General features: G+C 45.6%; 1 protein-coding gene across 2 annotated transcripts; it reads right to left on the bottom strand.

Moving 5' to 3' along the window:
- Positions 1-3,627: 3,627 nt before the first annotated feature.
- On the bottom strand, positions 3,628-22,776 carry LOC110511681 (protein disulfide-isomerase A2-like). 2 transcript variants are annotated; one of them, XM_036973581.1, is made up of 11 exons: positions 21,887-22,776; positions 19,503-19,724; positions 19,290-19,423; positions 13,403-13,540; positions 12,617-12,733; positions 12,397-12,522; positions 7,538-7,729; positions 6,500-6,620; positions 4,767-4,948; positions 3,925-4,011; positions 3,628-3,769 (listed from the first exon to the last, which is right to left on the bottom strand). In XM_036973581.1, the coding sequence occupies exons 1-11, from the start codon at positions 22,113-22,115 to the stop codon at positions 3,713-3,715; spliced, it is 1,605 nt and encodes a 534-aa protein (XP_036829476.1). In that variant the 5' UTR covers positions 22,116-22,776; the 3' UTR covers positions 3,628-3,712. The 2 variants fall into 2 exon arrangements, with proteins under 2 accessions (XP_036829476.1, XP_036829475.1); XM_036973580.1 differs by having other exon boundaries at positions 3,904-4,011.
- Between the last annotated feature and the right edge of the window lie 1,577 nt (positions 22,777-24,353).

Here is a 24,353-nt window from a genome sequence, read left to right on the forward strand (position 1 = left end):
CTGTGCTGCTCCAGACCACCACAAGGGGGAGTTAGAGCACTGATTTTGGGTCCCAAGGCGCTACTGTGCTGCTCCAGACCACCACAAGGGGGAGTTAGAGCACTGATTTTGGGTCCCAAGGCGCTACTGTGTCTCTAACTGACAATGGATATTTAAATATCTTCTACACACATCCTGTTCATACACACATATCCTATGTTTATACTTTACACACATATCCTATGTTTATACTTTACACACACATCCTGTTTATACTTTACACACATCCTGTTTATACACACATATCCTATGTTTATACTTTACACACACATCCTGTTTATACTTTACACACATCCTGTTTATACATACATATCCTATGTTTATACTTTACACACATATCCTGTTTATACACGTTAATGAACGGGCAACATAAACCTACATAGAAAATGATAATTGTGCACGACTTCGGTATTACTTACTGAAGCTGTTGTTAAACTAAGGTTTTTATTCTAAGAGAAACTTGGACTTCAATTAGGGTGGAAATGCTCTTACTGTAGCCTGTATCAACCAGTCACATTGCACCTGAGTGGCACAGCAGTCTAAGACACTGCATCACAGTGCAAACTGCTTGCTATAGATGCTGGTTGCCAACCGTAACTGGGAGGTGGCGGCAGGCTTTTGGTTTTTCTCCCTCTAAAAACAGAAATAAATCATTCTAAATAACAAACTGGCTTTATTAACAAATAGGTAACAATGTCTTCAGGCAAGTCAGTTATTAAGAACAAATTCTTATTTTCAATGACGGCCTAGGAACAAATCAAAAGACAAATCCAATGTATTTATATAGCCCTTCGTACATCAGCTGATATCTCAAAGTGCTGTACAGAAACCCAGCCTAAAACCCCAAACAGCAAGCAATGCAGGTGTAGAAGCACGGTGGCTAGGAACAACTCCCTAGAAAGGCCAAAACCTAGGAAGAAACCTAGAGAGGAACCAGGCTATGTGGGGTGGCCAGTCCTCTTCTGGCTGTGCCGGGTGCAGAACATGGCCAAGATGTTCAAATGTTCATAAATGACCAGCATGGTCGAATAATAATAAGGCAGAACAGTTGAAACTGGAGCAGCAGCACGGTCAGGTGGACTGAGGACAGCAAGGAGTCATCATGTCAGGTAGTCCTGGGGCATGGTCCTAGGGCTCAGGTCCTCCGAGAGAGAGAAAGAGAGAAGGAGAGAATTAGAGAACACACACTTAGATTCACACAGGACACCGAATAGGACAGGAGAAGTACTCCAGATATAACAAACTGACCCTAGCCCCCCGACACATAAACTACTGCAGCATAAATACTGGAGGCTGAGAGTGGGTTAACTGGTCTAGGAACAGTGGGTTAACTGGTCTAGGAACAGTGGGTTAACTGGTCTAGGAACAGTGGGTTAACTGGTCTAGGAACAGTGGGTTAACTGGTCTAGGAACAGTGGGTTAACTGGTCTAGGAACAGTGGGTTAACTGGTCTAGGAACAGTGGGTTAACTGGTCTAGGAACAGTGGGTTAACTGGTCTAGGAACAGTGGGTTAACTGGTCTAGGAACAGTGGGTTAACTGCCTGTTCAGTGGCAGAACGACTGATTTCTACCTTGTCAGCTCGCGATTCAATCTTGTAACCTTTCGGTTACTGGCCCAACGCTTTAACCACTAGGCTACCTGCTCCAACCACTAGGCTACCTGCTCTAACCACTAGGCTACCTGCTCTAACCACTAGGCTACCTGCCTCTAACCACTAGGCTACCTGCTCTAACCACTAGGCTACCTGCTCTAACCACTAGGCTACCTGCTCCAACCACTAGGCTACCTGTTCTAACCACTAGGCTACCTGCTCCAACCACTAGGCTACCTGCTCTAACCACTAGGCTACCTGCTCTAACCACTAGGCTACCTGCTCTAACCACTAGGCTACCTGCTCTAACCACTAGACTACCTGCTCTAACCACTAGGCTACCTGCTCTAACCACTAGGCTACCTGCTCTAACCACTAGGCTACCTGCTCTAACCACTAGGCTACCTGCTCTAACCACTAGGCTACCTGCTCTAACCACTAGGCTACCTGCTCTAACCACTAGGCTACCTGCTCTAACCACTAGGCTACCTGCCTCTAACCACTAGGCTACCTGCTCTAACCACTAGGCTACCTGCTCTAACCACTAGGCTACCTGCTCTAACCACTAGGCTACCTGCTCTAACCACTAGGCTACCTGCTCTAACCACTAGGCTACCCTGCTCTAACCACTAGGCTACCCTGCCGCCGCCAATAACCTCATTATTGTTATTTTATTGTGTAACTTTTTATTTTGTTTTAATTTTATTTATTTTTATTTATTTATTATATTTTGTAACTATTTTTTCTTAAAATGGCATTGTTGGTTAAGGGCTTATTAGTAAACATTTCACGGTAAGGTCTGTATAGCAGATCGGTTAGGTATACAGCGCATGTCACAAATAACATTTGATTTGATCTCTGTCTGTCTCTGTTTCTGTCTGTCTCTGTTTCTGTCTGTCTCTGTTTCTGTCTGTCTCTGTTTCTGTCTGTCTCTGTTTCTGTCTGTGTCTCTGTCTCTATCTGTGTCTCTGTCTGTCTCTGTTTCTGTCTGTCTCTGTTTCTGTCTGTCTCTGTTTCTGTCTGTGTCTCTGTCTCTATCTGTGTCTCTGTCTGTCTCTGTTTCTGTCTGTCTCTGTTTCTGTCTGTGTCTGTTTCTGTCTGTGTCTCTGTCTCTATCTGTGTCTCTGTCTGTCTCTGTTTCTGTCTGTCTCTGTTTCTGTCTGTGTCTCTATCTGTGTCTCTGTCTGTCTCTGTTTCTGTCTGTCTCTGTTTCTGTCTGTGTCTCTGTCTGTGTCTCTGTCTCTATCTGTGTCTCTGTCTGTCTCTGTTTCTGTCTCTATCTGTGTCTCTGTCTCTATCTGTGTCTCTGTCTGTCTGTGTCTCTGTCTCTATCTGTGTCTCTGTCTGTCTCTGTTTCTGTCTGTGTCTCTGTCTCTATCTGTGTCTCTGTCTGTCTGTGTCTCTGTCTGTCTGTGTCTCTGTCTCTATCTGTGTCTCTGTCTGTCTGTGTCTCTGTCTCTATCTGTGTCTCTGTCTGTCTGTGTCTCTGTCTCTATCTGTGTCTCTGTCTGTCTGTGTCTCTGTCTCTATTTGTGTCTCTGTCTGTCTGTGTCTCTGTCTCTATCTGTGTCTCTGTCTGTCTGTGTCTCTATCTCTGTCTTTCTGTCTGTGTCTCTGTCTCTATCTGTGTCTCTGTCTCTATCTGTGTCTCTGTCTGTCTGTGTCTCTGTCTCTCTCTCTATCTGTGTCTCTGTGTGTGTCTATTTGTGTCTCTATATCTGTCTGTGTCTATCTGTGTCTCTATCTATGTGTGTGTCCCTATCTCTGTCTCTATCTCTGTGTGTGTGTCTATCTCTGTGTGTCCCTATATCTGTGTCTATCTCTGTGTGTCTCTGTGTGTCTCTATCTCTGTCTCTCTCTGTGTCTCTATCTCTGTGTGCATCTCAACAGTCTAAAGTTGTTTCCTCTCGTCGTCTCCTCTCCTAGTTGTCTATCCTTGTTTCCTCTCCTTGTCTCCTCTTCTCCTCCCCTCTATAAAGACTCGCCACTCCAGACTTCAGAATCAAATCACTTTTATTATTAAACCAAGAGAAACCATAGAAACCAATAAACTACTCTTGATTGGTTCAGTCCTCTGACTTTACAGCTCGTCTTTAGACGTCTCATTGGCTGGCGGTGGCGATGACTCATCAGTGACCTGTCAGAAGGAGAGAGGGGATTGGTCAAGAGAGCTGGAGTGGGAGGGGTTTGTATTAACAGTGACATGGGATTGGTCAGAAGAGCTTAGAGTGGGAGGGGTTTGCATAATTAGTCAGGTAAGTTCAACTTCACCTCCTCTTCATCATCCTCATCCTCCTCTTCCACCTTCGGAAGCTGTCCTCCATTGTCCAGGAACATAGCAAACGTCTCCAAGTCTCTGGTCCCACTGTACTCTACCTCCTACACACACACACACACACACACACACACACACACAGAGAGAGAGACAGAGGGTATTGTTATAGTAGACAGACTTTCAGGTGTGACTGGTTTTTATCATGATGCCTGACTGTTCAAATCTCTTCCTCATTGCTCTCCAACACACACACACACACACACACACACACACACACACACACACACACACACACACACACACACACACACACACACACACACACACACACACACACACACACACACACACACACACACACACACACACACGGTGTAGTTTGTGATAGAGGTGTGACAGTGTAGTCTTTCTATCCTTCCGATAGATTGTGTGTGACTCCCTCCAGGGTCAGAGGTTAAGGTTAAGGTCAGAGGTTAAGGGTTAAAGGTTACCTTGCTGTCTTCTCCAGCAGGGTAGTATCGTAGCGTAGGGAAGCCTGACACAGACACTCCCTCTACCTCGTTTGTTTAGGGTCAGAGGTTAAGGTTAAGGTCAGAGGTTAAGGGTTAAAGGTTACCTTGCTGTCTTCTCCAGCAGGGTAGTATCGTAGTGTAGGGAAGCCAGACACAGACACGCCCTCTACCTCGTTTGTTTATGGTCAGAGGTTTAGGTTAAGGTCAGAGGTTAAAGGTTACCTTGCTGTCTTCTCCAGCATGGTAGTATTGTAGTGTAGGGAAGCCAGACACAGACACTCCCTCTACCTCGTTTGTTTAGGGTCAGAGGTTAAGGTTAAGGTCAGACGTTAAGGGTTAAAGGTTACCTTGCTGTCTTCTCCAGCAGGGTAGTATCGTAGTGTAGGGAAGCCAGACACAGACACTCCCTCCACCTCATTGGTCGTGGCGTCAATCTTGGCAATGATGATGTCATCCCGGTCAGCGTACTTCTCTGCCAACATCTCCCAGACTGGTGCCAGCTCCTTACAGTGACCACACCATGGGGCATCTACACACAGGCACACTATCTTTAGCTAACGTTCGCTAGCTAGTTAGGGTTTGGGTTACTTCTCTGCCAGCTTCTCCCAGACTGGTGCCAGCTCCTTACAGTGACCAATGGGGCATCTACACACACACTATCTTTAGCTAACGTTCACTAGCTAGCTCAATTTACACTTAGCTAGCTACTAGCGACAGGTAACTGGCTAAATAGAGGAAACACCACTAGCGACAGGTAACTGGCTAAATAGAGGAAACACCAAGATGGTGTCTTAATAAGTCTTCACCACGACGACCAGCCAAACAGCTTCACCTCAGATTCTACAGGTGTCTGGAACTCTCTCGGAGGGATGCGACACCATTCTTCCACAATAAAGACGACCAGCCAAACAGTTTCACCTCGGATTCTACAGGTGTCTGGAACTCTGTCGGAGGGATGCGACACCATTCTTCCACAATAAAGACGACCAGCCAAACAGCTTCACCTCGGATTCTACAGGTGTCTGGAACTCTGTCGGAGGGATGCGACACCATTCTTCCACAATAAAGACGACCAGCCAAACAGCTTCACCTCGGATTCTACAGGTGTCTGGAACTCTGTCGGAGGGATGCGACACCATTCTTCCACAATAAAGACGACCAGCCAAACAGCTTCACCTCGCATTCTACAGGTGTCTGGAACTCTGTCGGAGGGATGCGACACCATTCTTCCACAATAAAGACGACCAGCCAAACAGCTTCACCTCGGATTCTACAGGTGTCTGGAACTCTGTCGGAGGGATGCGACACCATTCTTCCACAATAAAGACGACCAGCCAAACAGTTTCACCTCGGATTCTACAGGTGTCTGGAACTCTGTCGGAGGGATGCGACACCATTCTTCCACAATAAAGATGACCAGCCAAACAGCTTCACCTCGGATTCTACAGGTGTCTGGAACTCTGTCGGAGGGATGCGACACCATTCTTCCACAATAAAGACGACCAGCCAAACAGCTTCACCTCGGATTCTACAGGTGTCTGGAACTCTGTCGGAGGGATGCGACACCATTCTTCCACAATAAAGACGACCAGCCAAACAGCTTCACCTCGGATTCTACAGGTGTCTGGAACTCTGTCGGAGGGATGCGACACCATTCTTCCACAATGAAGAGGTTATTTTGTTGACGTTGGAAAACGCTGACTCCGCCCTTCCAGAACCGTAAGTGTTCAATTGGGTTGAGCTCTGGTGACTGAGACAGCCATGGCATATGGTTTACATCATTCAGCGACCACTCATACCCTGTGGATGGGGGCAGTTTCATCCTATGGGAGCAGAGCTATGGTGGCCAAAATAATGGCCTGCCCAGCATTCTTATACGTGACCTTAAGCATGATGGGATGTTAATTGCTTAATTAACTCAGGAACCACACCTGCACACCTGCTTTCAATATACTTTGTATCCCTCATTTACTCAAGTGCTTCCTTTATTTTAGCAGTAATCTGTAGTACAGAGAGGATTTATTATGCCACGCCTTGGAAGTTGAACTGCTGATGATTGATACAGGAATAGTTGACTTACAGAACTCTACGAAGACATTCTTGTTCTTGTCGAGGGCGACAGCCTCAAAGTTCTTCCCGACCAGAACTTTAACGGGTCCTTTATCCCAGTCCTCTGGTACCTCCTCGCTCAGCAGGTGAGACTGTAACCACAACACACAGTTATCCTCTAACCCCTGACCTCTAACCCATAACCTCTCATCTCTAACCCTTGACCACTAATCTCTAACCTCTAACCCCTGACCTCTAACCCATAACCTCTCATCTCTAATCCTTGACCACTAATCTCTGATCTCTAACCCCTGACCTCTAACCTTAAACTCCTGACCCCTAACCCCTGACCCTTATCCCAGTCCTCAGGTACATCCTCACTGAGAAAGTGGGCCTGGAACCATAACAAACAGTTAGACCCTAATCCTGACCTCTAAACTTTACACCCTGTGTGGCTGTAGGGGTATACGTGTGAACTGGTTGGCTGGCTATAGGTTATAGTGGTGGGAGTATTGTGATTGGCTAGCTCTAGTAGTAGGGGTGATGTGACTGGCTAGCTCTAGTAGTAGGAGTGATGTGACTGGCTAGCGCTAGTAGTAGGAGTGATGTTATTGGCTAGCTCTAGTAGTAGGGGTGATGTGATTGGCTAGCTCTAGTAGTGGGGGTGATGTGATATGTTGGCAGTAGGGTCAGGAATTATGTGATTGACTAGCTCTAGTAGTAGGAGTGATGTGATTGGCTAAGTCTAGTAGTAGGAATGATGTGATTAGCTAGCTCTAGTAGTAGGAGTGATGTGATTGGCTAAGTCTAGTAGTAGGAATGATGTGATTAGCTAGCTCTAGTAGTAGGAGTGATGTGATTGGCTAAGTCTAGTAGTAGGAGTGATGTGATTGGCTAAGTCTAGTAGTAGGAGTGATGTGAATGGCTAGCTCTAGTATTAGGGGTGATGTGATACGTTGGCAGTATGGTCAGGAGTGATGTGATTGGCTAAGTCTAGTAGTAGGTGTTATGTGATTAGTTAGCGCTAGCAGTAGGAGTGATGTGATTGGTTGGGTGGGTGGTTGTTTACCTTCACGGTTCCATCCAGAACTCCCTGACAGAACGTTTGCAGCGTGGCGGCCGTTATCTGCCCAATCAGAGCAAACTTTTTGGTGGTGTCGGTGTTGATGATGCGTACAGCGGGGGCGTCGCCCTCGGAAAGACCGAAGTACTTCAGGACATGATTGACTGGTCCCGTTACATCTATAATGATGAACAATACCTACACACACACACACACACACACACACACACACACACACACACACACACACACACACACACACACACACACACACACACACACACACACACACACACACACACACACACACACACACACACACACACACACACTTGTCAATGCCCATACCAACGAAAACCTTGAAAAACCATGACAATCTGCTGCTGAACAATGTACTGCATATAGTAGTGTGTGTATACTGTATATAGTAGTAGTATAATGTTTATATTTTTTTACATTTTTTATTTCACCTTTGATTAAACAGGTAGGGAACAAGTTCTCATTTGCAACTGCGACCTGGCCAAGATAAAGCGCAGCAATTCGACACATACAACAACACAGAGTTACACATGGAATAAACAAAACATACAGTCAATAATACAGTAGAACAAAAGAAAACAAAAAGTCTATATACAGAGAGTGTAAATGAGGTAAGTTAGGAAATAAATAGACCATGGTGGCAAAATAATTACAATATAGCAATTAAACACTGGAATGGTAGATCGGCAGAAGATGAATGTGCAAGTAGAGATACTGGGGTGCAAAGGAGCAAAATAAAGAAATAAATATGGGGATGATAGATGGGCTGTTTAAGCTGCTCGGACAGCTGGTGCTTAAAGTTAGTGAGGGAGATGTGAGTCTCCAGCTTCAGAGATTCTTGCAATTTTTTCCAGTCATTGGCAGCAGAGAACTGGAAGGAAAGACGACCAAAGGAGGAATTGGCTTTGGGAGTGACCAGTGAGATATACCTGCTGGAGCGCGTGCTACGGGTGGGTGCTGCTATGGTGACCAGTAAGCTGAGATAAGGCGGGGCTTTACCTAGCAGAGACTTGTAGATAACCTGTAGCCAGTGGATTTGGCGACGAGTATGAAGCGAGGGCCAACCAACGAGAGCGTACAGGTCGCAATGGTGGGTAGTGTATGGGGCTTTGGTGACAAAACGGATGGCACTGTGATAGACTACATCCAGTTTGTTGAGTGTTGGAGGCTATTTTATAGATGACATCACCGAAGTCGAGGAACGGTAGGATGGTCGGTTTTACGATGGTATGTTTGGCAGTATGAGTGAAGGATGCTTTGTTGCGATATAGGAAGCCGATTCTAGATTTAATTTTGGATGCGAGTCTGGAAGGAGAGTTTACAGTCTAACCAGACACCCAGGTATTTGTAGTTGTCCACGTATTCTAAGTCAGAGCCGTCCAGAGTAGTGATGCTGGACGGGCGAGCAGGTGCGGGCAGTGATCGATTGAATAGCATGCATTTTAGTTTTACTTGCGTTTAAGAGCAGTTGGAGGCCACGGAAGGAGAGTTGTATGGCATTGAAGCTCGTCTGGAGGTTAGGTTAACACAGTGTCCAAGGAGGGGATAGAAGTATACAGAAAGGTGTCGTTTGCGTAGAGGTGAATCAGAGAATCACCAGCAGCAAGAGCAACATCATTGATGTATACAGAAAAGAGAGTCGGCCCGAGAACTAAACCCTGTGGCACACCCATACAGACTGTCAGAGGTCCGGACAACAGGCCCTCCGATTTGACACATTGAACTCTATCAGAGAAGTAGTTGGTAAACCAGGCGAGGCAATCATTTGAGAAACCAAGAAATCGAGTCTGCCAATAAGAATGTTGTGATTGACAGAGTCGAAAACCTTGGCCAGGTCGATGAATACGGCTGCACAGTAATGTCTCTTATCGATGGCGGTTATGATGTCGTTTAGAACCTTGAGCGTGGCTAAGGTGCACCCATGACCAGCTCTGAAACCAGATTGCATAGCGGAGAAGGTACGGTGGGATTCGAAATGGTCAGTAATCTGTTTGTTAACTTGGCTTTCGAAGACCTTAGAAAGGCAGGGTAGGATAGATATAGGTCTGTAGCAGTTTGGGTCTAGAGTGTCACCCCCTTTGAAGAGGGGGATGACCGCGGCAGCTTTCCAATCTTTGGGAATCTCAGACGATACGAAAGAGAGGTTGAACAGGCTAGTAATAGGGGTTGCAACAATTTCGGCAGATAATTTTAGAAAGAGAGGGTCCAGATTGTCTAGCCCGGCTGATTTGTAGGGGTCCAGATTTTGCAGCTCTTTCAAAACATCAGCTATCTGGATTTGGGTAAAGGAGAAATGGTGGGGGCTTTGGCGGGTTGCTGTGGAGGGTGCCGGGCAGTTGACCGGGGTAGGGGTAGCCAAGTGGAAAGCATGGCCAGCCGTAATGCTTATGGCCAGCCGAAATGCTTATTGAAATTCTCAATTATAGTGGATTTATCGGTGGTGACAGCCTTAAAAAAACACTGCCAGCGGTCATCAATTGTAAAAAGCCTTGCCTTATCTAACTGCCTGTCTATATTTGTTCCTAACTTCCTTGAAAAGTTGCATATCACGGGGGCTATTCGATGCTAATGCAGAATGCCACAGGATGTTTTTGTGCTGGTCAAGGGCAGACAGGTCTGGAGTGAACCAAGGACTATATCTGTTCCTGGTTCAAATTTTTTTGGGAGGGGCATGCTTATTTAAGATGGTGAGGAAGGCATTTTTTTTAAATAACCAGGCATCCTCTACTGACAGGATCAGATCAATATCCTTCCAGGATACCCTGGCCAGGTCGATTAGAAAGGCCTGCTCGCTGAAGTGTTTCAGGGAGCGTTTGACAGTGATGAGTGGAGGTCGTTTGACCGCTGACCCATTACGGATGCAGGAAAATGAGGCAGTGATCGCTGAGATCCTGGTTGAAGACAGCAGAGGTGTATTTAGAGGGCAAGTTGGTTAGGATGATATCTATGAGGGTGCCCGTGTTTACGGCTTTGGGGAGGTACCTGGTAGGTTCATTGATCATTTGTGTGAGATTGAGGGCATCAAGCTTAGATTGTAGGATGGCTGGGGTGTTAAGCATGTTCCAGTTTAGGTCGACTAGCAGCACGAGTTCTGAAGATAGATGGGGGGCAATCAGTTCACATATGGTGTCCAGAGCACAGCTGGGGGCAGAGGGTGGTCTATAGCAGGAAGCAACAGTGCGAGACTTGTTTTTAGAGAGGTGGATTTTTAAAAGTAGAACTTCAAATTGTTTGTGTACAGACCTGGATAGGACAGAACTCTGCAGGCTATCTTTGCAGTAGATTGCAACACCGCCCCCTTTGGCAGTTCTATCTTGTCTGAAAATATTGTAGTTAGGGAAGAAAATTTCAGAATTTTTGGTGGTCTTCCTAAGCCAGGATTCAGACACAGCTAGAACATCCGGGTTGGCAGAGTGTGCTAAAGCAGTGAATAAAACAAACTTAGGGAGGAGGCTTCTAATGTTAACATGCATGAAACCAAGGCTTTTACGGTTACAGAAGTCATCAAAAGCCTGGGGAATAGGAGTGGAGCTAGGCACTGCAGGGCCTGGATTCAGCTCTACATCACCAGAGGAAAAGAGGAGAAGTAGGATAAGGTTTCTAGGCGCGATAAAATACCTTCAAGGTATAAAGTACAGACAAAGGTATCGTCATCTGCTCATCTATCACTCCAGTGTTAATCTGCTAAAATGTAATTACTTAACTACTATGGCCTATTTAATGCCTCCTCACGCCATTTGCATGCACTGTATATAAACTTTATTTTTTCTATTGTATTGTATTTTTTATTCCATGTGTTACTCTGTGTTGTTGTTTTGTGTCGCCCTGATTTGCTTTATCTTGGCCAGGTCGCAGTTGTAAATGAGAACTTGTTCTCAACTGGCCTACCTGGTTAAATAAAGGGTTAGGGTTACATATATAATACATAAATACCTGGTTAATTAAAGGGTTATGGTTTTATATATATATACAGTGCCTTGCGAAAGTATTCGGCCCCCTTGAACTTTGCGACCTTTTGCCACATTTCATGATTACACACAGGTGGATTGTATTTATCATCATTAGTCATTTAGGTCAACATTGGATCATTCAGAGATCCTCACTGAACTTCTGGAGAGAGTTTGCTGCACTGAAAGTAAAGGGGCTGAATAATTTTGCACGCCCAATTTTTCAGTTTTTGATTTGTTAAAAAAGTTTGAAATATCCAATAAATGTTGTTCCACTTCATGACTGTGTCCCACTTGTTGTTGATTCTTCACAAAAAAATACAGTTTTATATCTTTATGTTTGAAGCCTGAAATGTGGCAAAAGTTCGCAAAGTTCAAGGGGGCCGAATACTTTCGCAAGGCACTGTATATATATATATATATATACCTGGTTAAATAAAGGGTTAGGGTTATATATATAATATATAAATACCTGGTTAAATAAAAGGTTAGGGTTATATATATATATACCTGGTTAAATAAAGGTGAAATTAATAAAATAAAAAAAATTCTGGAGATCAAATTTGAATATTGAAACAATGTTGCATATGTCAGAGAGACAGACAGCAAGGTTTATACAAATCTCTGCTGTTGAGAACTAAATGACAGTCTAAAAGACTAGAGGAGATCAAGTTTATAAATTGCCTGGCCGGGCTGAAGAGGCAGTGGATTGCGCAGTCAGATGGAACAGAGTAAATAGACATTTTAACATCATAGATTTAGCCGGTGGTAACTTGTGGAATAGACGCCGGCTGGAATGCGGTTTTAACCAATCAGGATTAGACCCATCCATTATATAAATGTATAGCAGTATTTCTATAGTTGTGTATAGTATAATACCTTGCCCTTGAAGTCCCTGGCCACGGTGCTGTATTCAGTGAGAAGGTTCTTCTGCTCCTGGACTGTAGAGTTGATGAACAGGAGGGTGTGGGTGTGAACCTTTGAACCAAAGATCTTATCCGCATTCTGCAGGATAGACAGACACAACACACTCAATAGGCTGTGTGTGTGTGTGTGTGTGTATGTTTGTCTGTGTGTGTGTGTGTGTGTGTGTGTTTACCTGCTCGTTGAACTCTATGACCAGCTCCAGACTGTTGGTCCTGATGAAGACAGTCAGCTCCTCTTTACCCACCTTCTCCTTCTCAGACACAGACAGGTCTACCCTGCCCTCGTCAAACTAACACACACACACACACACACACACACACACACACACACACACACACACACACACACACACACACACACACACACACACACACACACACACACACACACACACACACACACACAGACACATTAGGGGTTAGAGGTCAGAGCTCCTCACCTTCTCCTCCTCAGACACAGACAGGTCTACTCTGCCCTCATCAAACTAACACACACACACACACACACACACACACACACACACACATTAGGGGTTAGACGGTCAGAGCTCCTCACCTTCTCCTCCTCAGACACAGACAGGTCTACCCTGCCCTCGTCAAACTAACACACACACACATTAGGGGTTAGAGGTCAAAGCTCCTCACCTTCTCCTCCTCAGACACAGACAGCTCTACCCTGCCCTCGTCAAACTAACACACACATTAGGGGTTAGAGGTCAGAGCTCCTCACCATCTCCTCCTCAGACACAGACAGGTCTACCCTGCACTCGTCAAACTAACACACACACACACACACACACACACACACACACACACACACACACACACACACACACACACACACACACACACACTCACACACACACACACACACACACACACACACACACACACACACACACACACACACACACACATTAGGGGTTAGAGGTCAGGGGTTAGAGGTCAGAGCTACTCACCTTCTTGAACAGCACCACCCTGTTGTTCTTTACTTCATATTTCTGGAAGACCTCTGGACTGGTTGTCACCCCGAACACCATGTCAACCATCTCCATGGCAACACTATAGAACATCTTGGCCTCCTCACTCTCCAGACTCTGGTGGACAGATCAGATAGATTATATATAGAGCAGACAGACAGACAGACAGACAGACAGACAGACAGACAGACAGACAGACAGACAGACAGACAGACAGACAGACAGACAGACAGACAGACAGACAGACAGAGAGACAGACAGACAGACAGACAGACAGACAGACAGACAGACAGACAGACAGACAGACAGACAGACATCTGTACTAGACACATGGGCTCTAATATGATACAGGAACAATACGTTACATTTATTTTCAAACATATTGGTGTGATTTGGTTTCGATGTGATACGACTCGATAACATTTGGTTAGATTAGAGGATGAATAGATATGGTTTGTTTCGATACGAGACGATACGACTCGATAACATTTGGTTAGATTAGAGGGTGAATAGATACGGTTTGTTTCGATGTGATACGACTCGATAACATTTGGTTAGATTAGAGGGTGAATCGATACGGTTTGTTTCAATGCGATACGACTCGATAACATTTGGTTAGATTAGAGGGTGAATAGATACGGTTTGTTTCGATATGATACGACTCGATAACATTTGGTTAGATTATAGGGTGAATAGGTACGGTTTGTTTCGATGTGATACGACTCGATAACATTTGGTTAGATTATAGGGTGAATAGGTACGGTTTGTTTCGATGTGATACGACTCGATAACATTTGGTTAGATTATAGGGTGAATAGGTACGGTTTGTTTCGATGCGATACGACTCGATAACATTTGGTTAGATTAGAGGGTGATTAGATACGGTTTGTTTCGATACGATACGATACGACTCGAAAACATTTGGTTAGATTAGAGGGTGAATAGATACGGTTTGTTTCGATGCGATACGACTCGATAACATTTGGTTAGATTAGAGGGTGAATAGATACGGTTTGTTTCGATGCGATACGACTCGATAACATTTGGTTAGATTAGAGGGTGAATCGATACGGTTTGTTTCAATGCGATACGACTCGATAACATTTGGTTAGATTAGAGGGTGAATCGATACGGTTTGTTTCGATGTGATACGACTTGATAACATTTGGTTAGATTAGAGGATGAATAGATACGGTTTGTTTCGATGTGATACGACTCGATAACATTTGGTTAGATTATAGGGTGAATAGATACGGTTTGTTTCAATGTGATACGACTCGATAACATTTGGTTAGATTAGAGGATGAATAGATATGGTTTGTTTCGATATGATACGACTCGATTACATTTGGTTAGATTAGAGGGTGAATAGATACGGTTTGTTTCGATGTGATACGACTCGATAACATTTGGTTAGATTAGAGGGTGATTAGATACGGCTTGTTTCGATGTGATACGACTCGATAACATTTGGTTAGATTAGAGGGTGAATAGATACGGTTTGTTTCAATGCGATACGTCTCGATAACATTTGGTTAGATTAGAGGATGAATAGATATGGTTTGTTTCGATATGATACGACTCGATAACATTTGGTTAGATTAGAGGGTGAATAGATACGGTTTGTTTCGATGTGATACGACTCGATAACATTTGGTTAGATTAGAGGGTGATTAGATACGGCTTGTTTCGATGTGATACGACTCGATAACATTTGGCTAGATTAGAGGGTGAATAGATACGGTTTGTTTCGATGCGATACGACTCGATAACATTTGGCTAGATTAGAGGGTGAATAGATACGGTTTGTTTCGATGTGATACGACTCGATAACATTTGGTTAGATTATAGGGTGAATAGGTACGGTTTGTTTCGATGCGATACGACTCGATAACATTTGGTTAGATTAGAGGGTGAATAGATACGGTTTGTTTCGATGTGATACGACTCGATAACATTTGGTTAGATTAGAGGGTGAATAGATACGGTTTGTTTCGATGCGATACGACTCGATGCACTAACATTTGGTTAGATTAGAGGGTGAATCGGTACGGTTTGTTTCGATGCGATACGACTCGATAACATTTGGTTAGATTAGAGGGTGAATCGATACGGTTTGTTTCGATACGATACGACTCGATGCACTAACATTTGGTTAGATTAGAGGGTGAATAGATACGGTTTGTTTCGATGCGATACGACTCGATGCACTAACATTTGGTTAGATTAGAGGGTGAATCGGTACGGTTTGTTTCGATGTGATACGACTCGATAACATTTGGTTAGATTAGAGGGTGAATAGATACGGTTTGTTTCGATGTGAAACGACTCGATAACATTTGGTTAGATTAGAGGGTGAATAGATACGGTTTGTTTTGATGCGATACGACTCGATAACATTTGGTTAGATTAGAGGATGAATAGATACGGTTTGTTTCGATGCGATACGACTCGATGCACTAACATTTGGTTAGATTAGAGGATGAATAGATACGGTTTGTTTCGATGTGATACGACTCGATGCACTAACATTTGGTTAGATTAGAGGGTGAATCGATACGGTTTGTTTCGATGCGATACGACTCGATAACATTTGGTTAGATTAGAGGGTGAATCGGTACGGTTTGTTTCGATGCGATACGACTCGATAACATTTGGTTAGATTAGAGGGTGAATAGGTACGGTTTGTTTCAATGCGATACGACTCGATAACATTTGGTTAGATTAGAGGGTGAATAGATACGGTTTGTTTCGATACGATACGACTCAATAACATTTGGTTAGATTAGAGGATGAATCGGTACGGTTTGTTTCGATGCGATACGTCTTGATAACATTTGGCTAGATTAGAGGGTGAATAGATACGGTTTGTTTCGATGCGATACGACTCGATAACATTTGGTTAGATTAGAGGGTGAATCGATACGGTTTGTTTTGATGCGATACGACTCGATAACATTTGGTTAGATTAGAGGATGAATCGATACGGCTTGTTTCGATGCGATACAACTCGATAACATTTGTTGCATAAACATATTAAAATCTGCTGCTGATGAAGGCCTCTGAACTGGATCTGTCTGAGACACTCATTGTTCTGTGTGTGTAAATGATGTACACTGAGGTGACAAAACATTAGGAACACCTTCCTAATGTTGAGTTGCTCCCCCTTTTGCCATCAGAACAGCCTCAATCCGTCAGGGCAGGACTCTACAAGTTGGCGACAGTGTTCCACAGGGATGCTGGCCCATGTTGACTGCAATGCTTCCCACAGTCGTGTCAAGTTGGCACCTAAAACCCTCACAAACCTCTACAGATGCACAATTGAGAGCATTTTTAACGGGCTGTATCACCGCCTGGTACGGCAACTGCACCTCCCGCAACTGCAGGGAGGTCTGCGTCTGCCCAACGCATTACCGGGGGCAAATTAACTACCCTCCAGGACACCTGCAGCACTCTATGTCACAGGAAGCTCAAAAAGATCATCAAGGACAACAACCACCCGAGCCACTGCCTGTTCACCCCGCTACCATCCAGAAGGCGAGGTCAGTACAGGTGCATCAAAGCGGGGACCGAGATCATCAAGGACAACAACCACCCGAGCCACTGCCTGTTCACCCCGCTACCATCCAGAAGGCGAGGTCAGTACAGGTGCATCAAAGCGGGGACCGAGATCATCAAGGACAACAACCACCCGAGCCACTGCCTGTTCACCCCGCTACCATCCAGAAGGCGAGGTCAGTACAGGTGCATCAAAGTGGGGACCGAGAGACTGAAAAACAGCTTCTATCTCAAGGCCATCAAACTGTTAAATAGCCACCACTAGCAGATTAGAGGCTTTTGCCTATATACATAGACTTTAAATCACTGGCCACTTTAATAATGGTCACTTTAATAAATCTAGAATCGGCTTCCTATTTCGCAACAAAGCCTTCTTCACTCACGATGCCAAACATACCCTCGTAAAACTGACTATCCTACCGATCCTTGAATTCGGTGATGTAATTTACAAAATGGCCTCCAACACGCTACTCAGCAAATTGGATGCAGTCTATCACAGTGCCATCCGTTTTGTCACCAAAGCCCCATACCCTACCCACCACTCTGACCTGTATGCTCTCGTTGGCTGGCCCTCGCTACGTATTCGTTGCCAAACCCACTGGCTCCAGGTCATCTTTTAGTCTTTACTATGTAAAGCCCTGCCTTATGTCAGCTCACTGGTCACCATACCCGTAGCACGCCCTCCAGCAGGTATATTTCATTGATCACCCCCAAAGCCAACACCTCATTTGGCCTCCTTTACTTCCAGTTCTCTGCTGCCAATGACTGGAACAAATTGCAAAAATCACTGAAGCTGGAGTCTTATATCTCCCTCTCTAACTTTAAGCATCAGCTGTCAGAGCAGCTTACCAATCATTGCACCTGTACACAGCCCATCTGTAAATAGCCAATCCAACTACCTCATCCCCATATCGTTATTTATCTTATTGCACTTTTGCAACCCAGTACCTCTTCTTGCACATCTATCACTCCACTGTTAATGCTACATTGTTCTATTGGTGTAGGCCTGTTTAGTTGGTATTGACCTGACTAGGGTGTTCTGATGAAGGTATGATGGCTGGTTCTATTGGTGTAGGCCTTAAAATGTTCAGATATAAGAGAAGAGGGTCAGATGCGTGAGATAGAAGAGAGGAAGGTCAGACGCGAGTTGGCAGCTCTGAAGTTGGATCGTCTTTTGAGGCTTTAAACTGTTCTTACACTGGGATTTACACTGGGATGTACACTGGGATGTACACTGTGATTTACACTGGGATTTACACTGGGATTTACACTGGAATTTACACTGGGATTTACACTGGGATTTACACTGAGATTTACACTGGGATTTACACTGGGATTTACACTGAGATTTACACTGAGATTTACAACATTCAAATCAACTGGGAAATGGTGACGGTGAACCTGAATAATCCAAAATAAAATCTAATGAGGATTACTATGTACAGACACTATAGTCTCTAGTCTAATGTTCAGACTGCTGTACAGACACTGTAGTCTTTAGTCTAATGTTCAGACTGCTGTACAGACACTATAGTCTCTAGTCTAATGTTCAGACTGCTGTACAGACACTATAGTCTCTAGTCTAATGTTCAGACTGCTGTACAGACACTATAGTCTCTAGTCTAATGTTCAGACTGCTGTACAGACACTATAGTCTGTAGTCTAATGTTCAGACTGCTGTACAGACACTATAGTCTCTAGTCTAATGTTCAGACTGCTGTACAGACACTATAGTCTCTAGTCTAATGTTCAGACTGCTGTACAGACACTATAGTCTCTAGTCTAATGTTCAGACTGCTGTACAGACACTATAGTCTCTAGTCTAATGTTCAGACTGCTGTACAGACACTATAGTCTCTAGACAGACAGACAGACAGACAGACGTCAGGGACTAGAGGTCAAAGGGTTAGGGTTGGAGACCAGGGGTCAGGGTCAGGGTCAGTGTTGGAGACCAGGGGTCAGGGTCAGGGTTAGGGTTGGAGGCCAGGGGTCAGGGTCAGGGTTAGGGTTGGAGACCAGGGGTCAGGGTCAGGGTTAGGGTTGGAGACCAGGGGTCAGGGTTGGAGACCAGGGGTCAGGGTCAGGGTTGGAGACCAGGGGTCAGGTGTCAGGGTCAGGGTTAGGGTTGGAGACCAGGGGTCAGGGTTAGGGTTGGAGACCAGGGGTCAGGGTCAGGGTTGGAGACCAGGGGTCAGGGTCAGAGTTGGAGACCAGGGGTCAGGGTTAGGGTTGGAGACCAGGGGTCAGGGTCAGGGTTGGAGACCAGGGTTCAGGGTCAGGGTTGGAGACCAGGGGTCAGGGTACTCACAGTGAAGAACCCCAGCACTGTAACGTTGTGAAGGCTGATGTGTTCTGAAGCGGCATCAGTCGTCTCTAACACCACGGCACTAGGACCTGACCGCCTCTTCAACCACTGGACAATACCCTGCACTGTCCTCTTCCCTAAAACACACACAGTTTGATGGTTAGGTTTAGGGTCAGTAGGGTTAGAGGTCAGAGGTCAGGGGCTAGAGGTTATTACCAGTGAAGTCGATGGGGTTGTTTCTGTCTCCATCGGTGAACAGTTTGATGGTTGGGAAACTTCCGACATCAAACTCTTCTGCCAGCTCCTTCTCCTCTGCAGCATCCACTTTAGCCAGACGGTATCCCTCGCTCTCTCCCTCCTTTCTCTCTCCCTTCAACACCCCCGCTGCCTCCGCATACACCGGCTCCAACTGACGGCAGTGACCACACCACGGAGCATCTACACACACACACACACACACACACACACACACACACACACACACACACACACACACACACACACACACACACACACACACACACAATTGCATATGGCAAATTAATGATAAAATGCAAATATACCAGATCAGATCCAGAGTCAGTTGAGGCTAAACTGGTAACCATGGTAACTCCTCATAACCTTAACCTCAGGTAGAGATAGCCCTGGTAGCCATGGTAACTCCTCCTAACCTTAACCTCAGGTAGAGATAGCCCTTGGTAGCCATGGTAACTCCTCCTAACCTTAACCTCAGGTAGAGATAGCCCTGGTAACTCCTAACCTTAACCTCAGGTAGAGATAGCCCTGGTAACTCCTCCTAACCTTAACCTCAGGTAGAGGTAGCCCTGGTAACTCCTCCTAACCTTAACCTCAGGTAGAGATAGCCCTGGTAACCATGGTAACTCCTCCTAACCTTAACCTCAGGTAGAGATAGCCCTGGTAGCCATGGTAACTCCTCCTAACCTTAACCTCAGGTAGAGATAGCCCTTGGTAGCCATGGTAACTCCTCCTAACCTTAACCTCAGGTAGAGATAGCCCTGGTAACTCCTAACCTTAACCTCAGGTAGAGATAGCCCTGGTAACTCCTCCTAACCTTAACCTCAGGTAGAGGTAGCCCTGGTAACTCCTCCTAACCTTAACCTCAGGTAGAGATAGCCCTGGTAACCATGGTAACTCCTCCTAACCTTAACCTCAGGTAGAGATAGCCCTGGTAGCCATGGTAACTCCTCCTAACCTTAACCTAAGGTAGAGATAGCCCTGGTAACTACTACTAACCTTAACCTCAGGTAGAGGTAGCCCTGGTAACTCCTCCTAACCTTAACCTCAGGTAGAGATAGCCCTGGCAGCCATGGTAACTCCTCCTAACCTTAACCTCAGGTAGAGATAGCCCTGGTAGCCATGGTAACTCCTCCTAACATTAACCTCAGGTAGAGATAGCCCTGGTAACTCCTCCTAACCTTAACCTCAGGTAGAGGTAGCCCTGGGAGAATTTACATGTGCTGCAGTTGGAGAGAACATGTGAACATTCAGCTGATAAGGGTCCTTAGTGATGACGAGTGTTAAGGTCAGGGAGTAAAACAAATAAGCGTCCTGAGAGATGACGAGGGTTAGGGTAAGGGAGTTATAGAGTCATGAGGATGAATAGAAGGTTTCAAATGAATTGTACAACAGGCCAGGATGACTAGGTGACTAACCCTAACCCAAGACGACTAGGTGACTAACCCTAACCCTAACCCAAGAGGACTAGGTGACTAACCCTAACCCTAACCCAAGATGACTAGATGACTAACCCTAACCCAGATGACTAGGTGACTAACCCTAACCCAAGAGGACTAGGTGACTAACCCTAACACTAACACAGATGACTAGATGACTAACCCTAACCCAAGATGGCTAGGTGACTAACCCTAACCCAGATGACTAGGTGACTAACCCTAACCCTAACCCAGATGACTAGGTGACTAACCATAAAACAGATGACTAGGTGACTAACCCCAACCCAAGATGACTAGGTGACTAACCCTAACCCTAACCCAGATGACTAGGTGACTAACCATAAAACAGATGACTAGGTGACTAACCCCAACCCAAGATGACTAGGTGACTAATCCCAACCTAAGATGACTAGGTGACTAACCCTATCCCAAGATGACTAGGTGACTAACCCTAACCCTAACCCAAGATGACTAGATGACTAACCCTAACCCAGATGACTAGGTGACTAACCCTAACCCAAGATGACTGGGTGACTAACCCTAACCCAGATGACTAGGTGACTAACCCGAACCCTAACCCAAGATTACTAGGTGACTAACCCTAACCCAGATGACTAGGTGATTTACCCTAACCCAAGATGACTAGGTGATTAACCCTAACCCTAGATGACTAGGTGACTAACCCTAACCCAAGATGACAGGTGACTAACCCTAACCCTAACCCAGATGACTAGGTGACTAACCCTAACCCAGATGACTAGGTGACTAACCCTAACCCAGATGACTAGGTGACTAACCGTAACCCAGATGACTAGGTAACTAACCCTAACCCAAGATGACTGGGTGACTAACCCTAACCAAGATGACTAGGTAACTAACCTTAACCTTCACTATGTTTCTACTCACAGAACTCAACCAGCAGGAACTTGTTTTCACTCAGGGCCCTTTGGAAGTTATTGATGTGTAGAACCATCACGTCCTTCTCCTCCTCTATCTCAGTCGTTTTCTCTTTCTTCTCCGGCTCCGTCTCTTGTTCCGCTGCGTCGGTCTGTTCTGGACTGGTGTCCTCCGCCGTCTCGGTCTGGGACACATGGAGAACCAGAACCACGGCTACTAGAACCACACAGAACCGCATGGTGATGATGCTGATGGAGAATAACCCTCGTCACAAACTGTTCTGCTGGTCACACACTATCCTGTCCACTAGTCACGCAGTGTCCTGTCTCTCCTGTCCACTAGTCACGCAGTGTCCTGTCTCTCCTGTCCACTAGTCACGCAGTGTCCTGTCTCTCCTGTCCACTAGTCACGCAGTGTCCTGTCTCTCCTGTCCACTAGTCACGCAGTGTCCTGTCTCTCCTGTCCACTAGTCACGCAGTGTCCTGTCTCTCCTGTCCACTAGTCACGCAGTGTCCTGTCTCTCCTGTCCACTAGTCACGCATTGTCCTGTCTCTCCTGTCCACGAGTCACGCAGTGTCTTGTCTCTCCTGTCCACTAGTCACGCAGTGTCCTGTCTCTCCTGTCCACTAGTCACGCAGTGTCCTGTCTCTCCTGTCCACGAGTCACGCAGTGTCCTGTCTCTCCTGTCCACTAGTCACGCAGTGTCCTGTCTCTCCTGTCCACTAGTCACGCAGTGTCCTGTCTATCCTGTCCACTAGTCACGCAGTGTCCTGTCTCTCCTGTCCACTAGTCACGCAGTGTCCTGTCTCTCCTGTCCACTAGTCACGCAGTGTTCTGTCTCTCCTGTCCACTGGTCACACTCTGTTCTGTCTCTCCTGTCCACTAGTCACACAGTGTCCTGTCTCTCCTGTCCACGAGTCACGCAGTGTCCTGTCTCTCCTGTCCACGAGTCACGCAGTGTCCTGTCTCTCCTGTCCACTGGTCACACTCTGTTCTGTCTCTCCTGTCCACTGGTCACACTCTCTTCTGTCTCTCCTCTCTCCAGTCTCTCCTCTCTCCAGTCTCTCCTCTGTTCTGTCTCTCCTCTCTCCAGTCTCTCCTCTGTTCTGTCTCTCCTCTCTCCAGTCTCTCCTCTGTTCTGTCTCTCCTCTCTCCAGTCTCTCCCCTGTTCTGTCTCTCCTGTATCCAGTCTCTCCTCTGTTCTGTCTCTCCTCTCTCCAGTCTCTCCTCTGTTCTGTCTCTCCTGTCCACTGGTCACACTCTGTTCTGTATCTCCTCTGTTCTGTCTCACTGCCACACACAACTGACAACACAGTCTCCTCTGACGAGCACAATAGGTGCGTGTGTGTGTGTGTCAGAATCCTACTGGTCTCACTACCGACCAATCAGAAGCCGAATAACAATCTTAAATGGCCAATCACAAAGTGTCACATTTCACTGGAGTAGAAACGGTAGCTCAGTTCAAACACACACACACACACACACACACACACACACACACACACACACACACACACACACACACACACACACACACACACACACACACACACACACACACACACACACACACACAAACATATATACAGTGGGGCAACAAAGTATTTAGTCAGCCACCAAGAGGCCTGTAATTTTCATCATAGGTACACTTCTACTATGACAGACAAAATGAGAAAAAAATTCCAGAAAATCACATTGTAGCATTTTTTATGAATATATTTGCAAATTATGGTGGAAAATAAGTATTTGGTCACCTACAAACAAGCAAGATTTCTGGCTCTCACAGACCTGTAACTTCTTCCTTAAGAGGCTCCTCTGTCCTCCACTCGTTACCTGTATTAATGGCACCTGTTTGAACTTGTAATCAGTATAAAAGACACCTGTCCACAACCTCAAACAGTCACACTCCAAACTTCACTATGGCCAATACCATAGAGCTGTCAAAGGACACCAGAAACAAAATTGTAGACCTGCACCAGGCTGGGAAGACTGAATCTGCAATAGGTAAGCAGCTTGGTTTGAAGAAATCAACTGTGGGAGCAATTATTAGGAAATGGAAGACATACAAGACCACTGATAATCGCCCTCGATCTGGGGCTCCACGCAAGATCTCACCCCGTGGGGTCAAAATGATCACAAGAACGGTGAGCAAAAATCCCAGAACCACACGGGGGGACCTAGTGAATAACCTGCAGAGAGCTGGGACCAAAGTAACAAAGCCTAACATCAGTAACACACTACGCCGCCAGGGACTCAAATCCTGCAGTGCCAGACATGTCCCCCTGCTTAAGCCAGTACATGTCCAGGCCCGTCTGAAGTTTGCTAGAGAGCATTTGGATGATCCAGAAGAAAATTGGGAGAATGTCATATGGTCAGATGAAACCAAAATATAACTTTTTGGTAAAAACTCAACTCGTTGTGTTTGGAGGACAAAGTATGCTGAGTTGCATCCAAAGAACACCATACCTACTGTAAA

Source organism: Oncorhynchus mykiss, unplaced genomic scaffold (genome assembly GCF_013265735.2).
Source record: "Oncorhynchus mykiss isolate Arlee unplaced genomic scaffold, USDA_OmykA_1.1 un_scaffold_270, whole genome shotgun sequence".
NCBI lineage: Eukaryota > Metazoa > Chordata > Actinopteri > Salmoniformes > Salmonidae > Oncorhynchus > Oncorhynchus mykiss.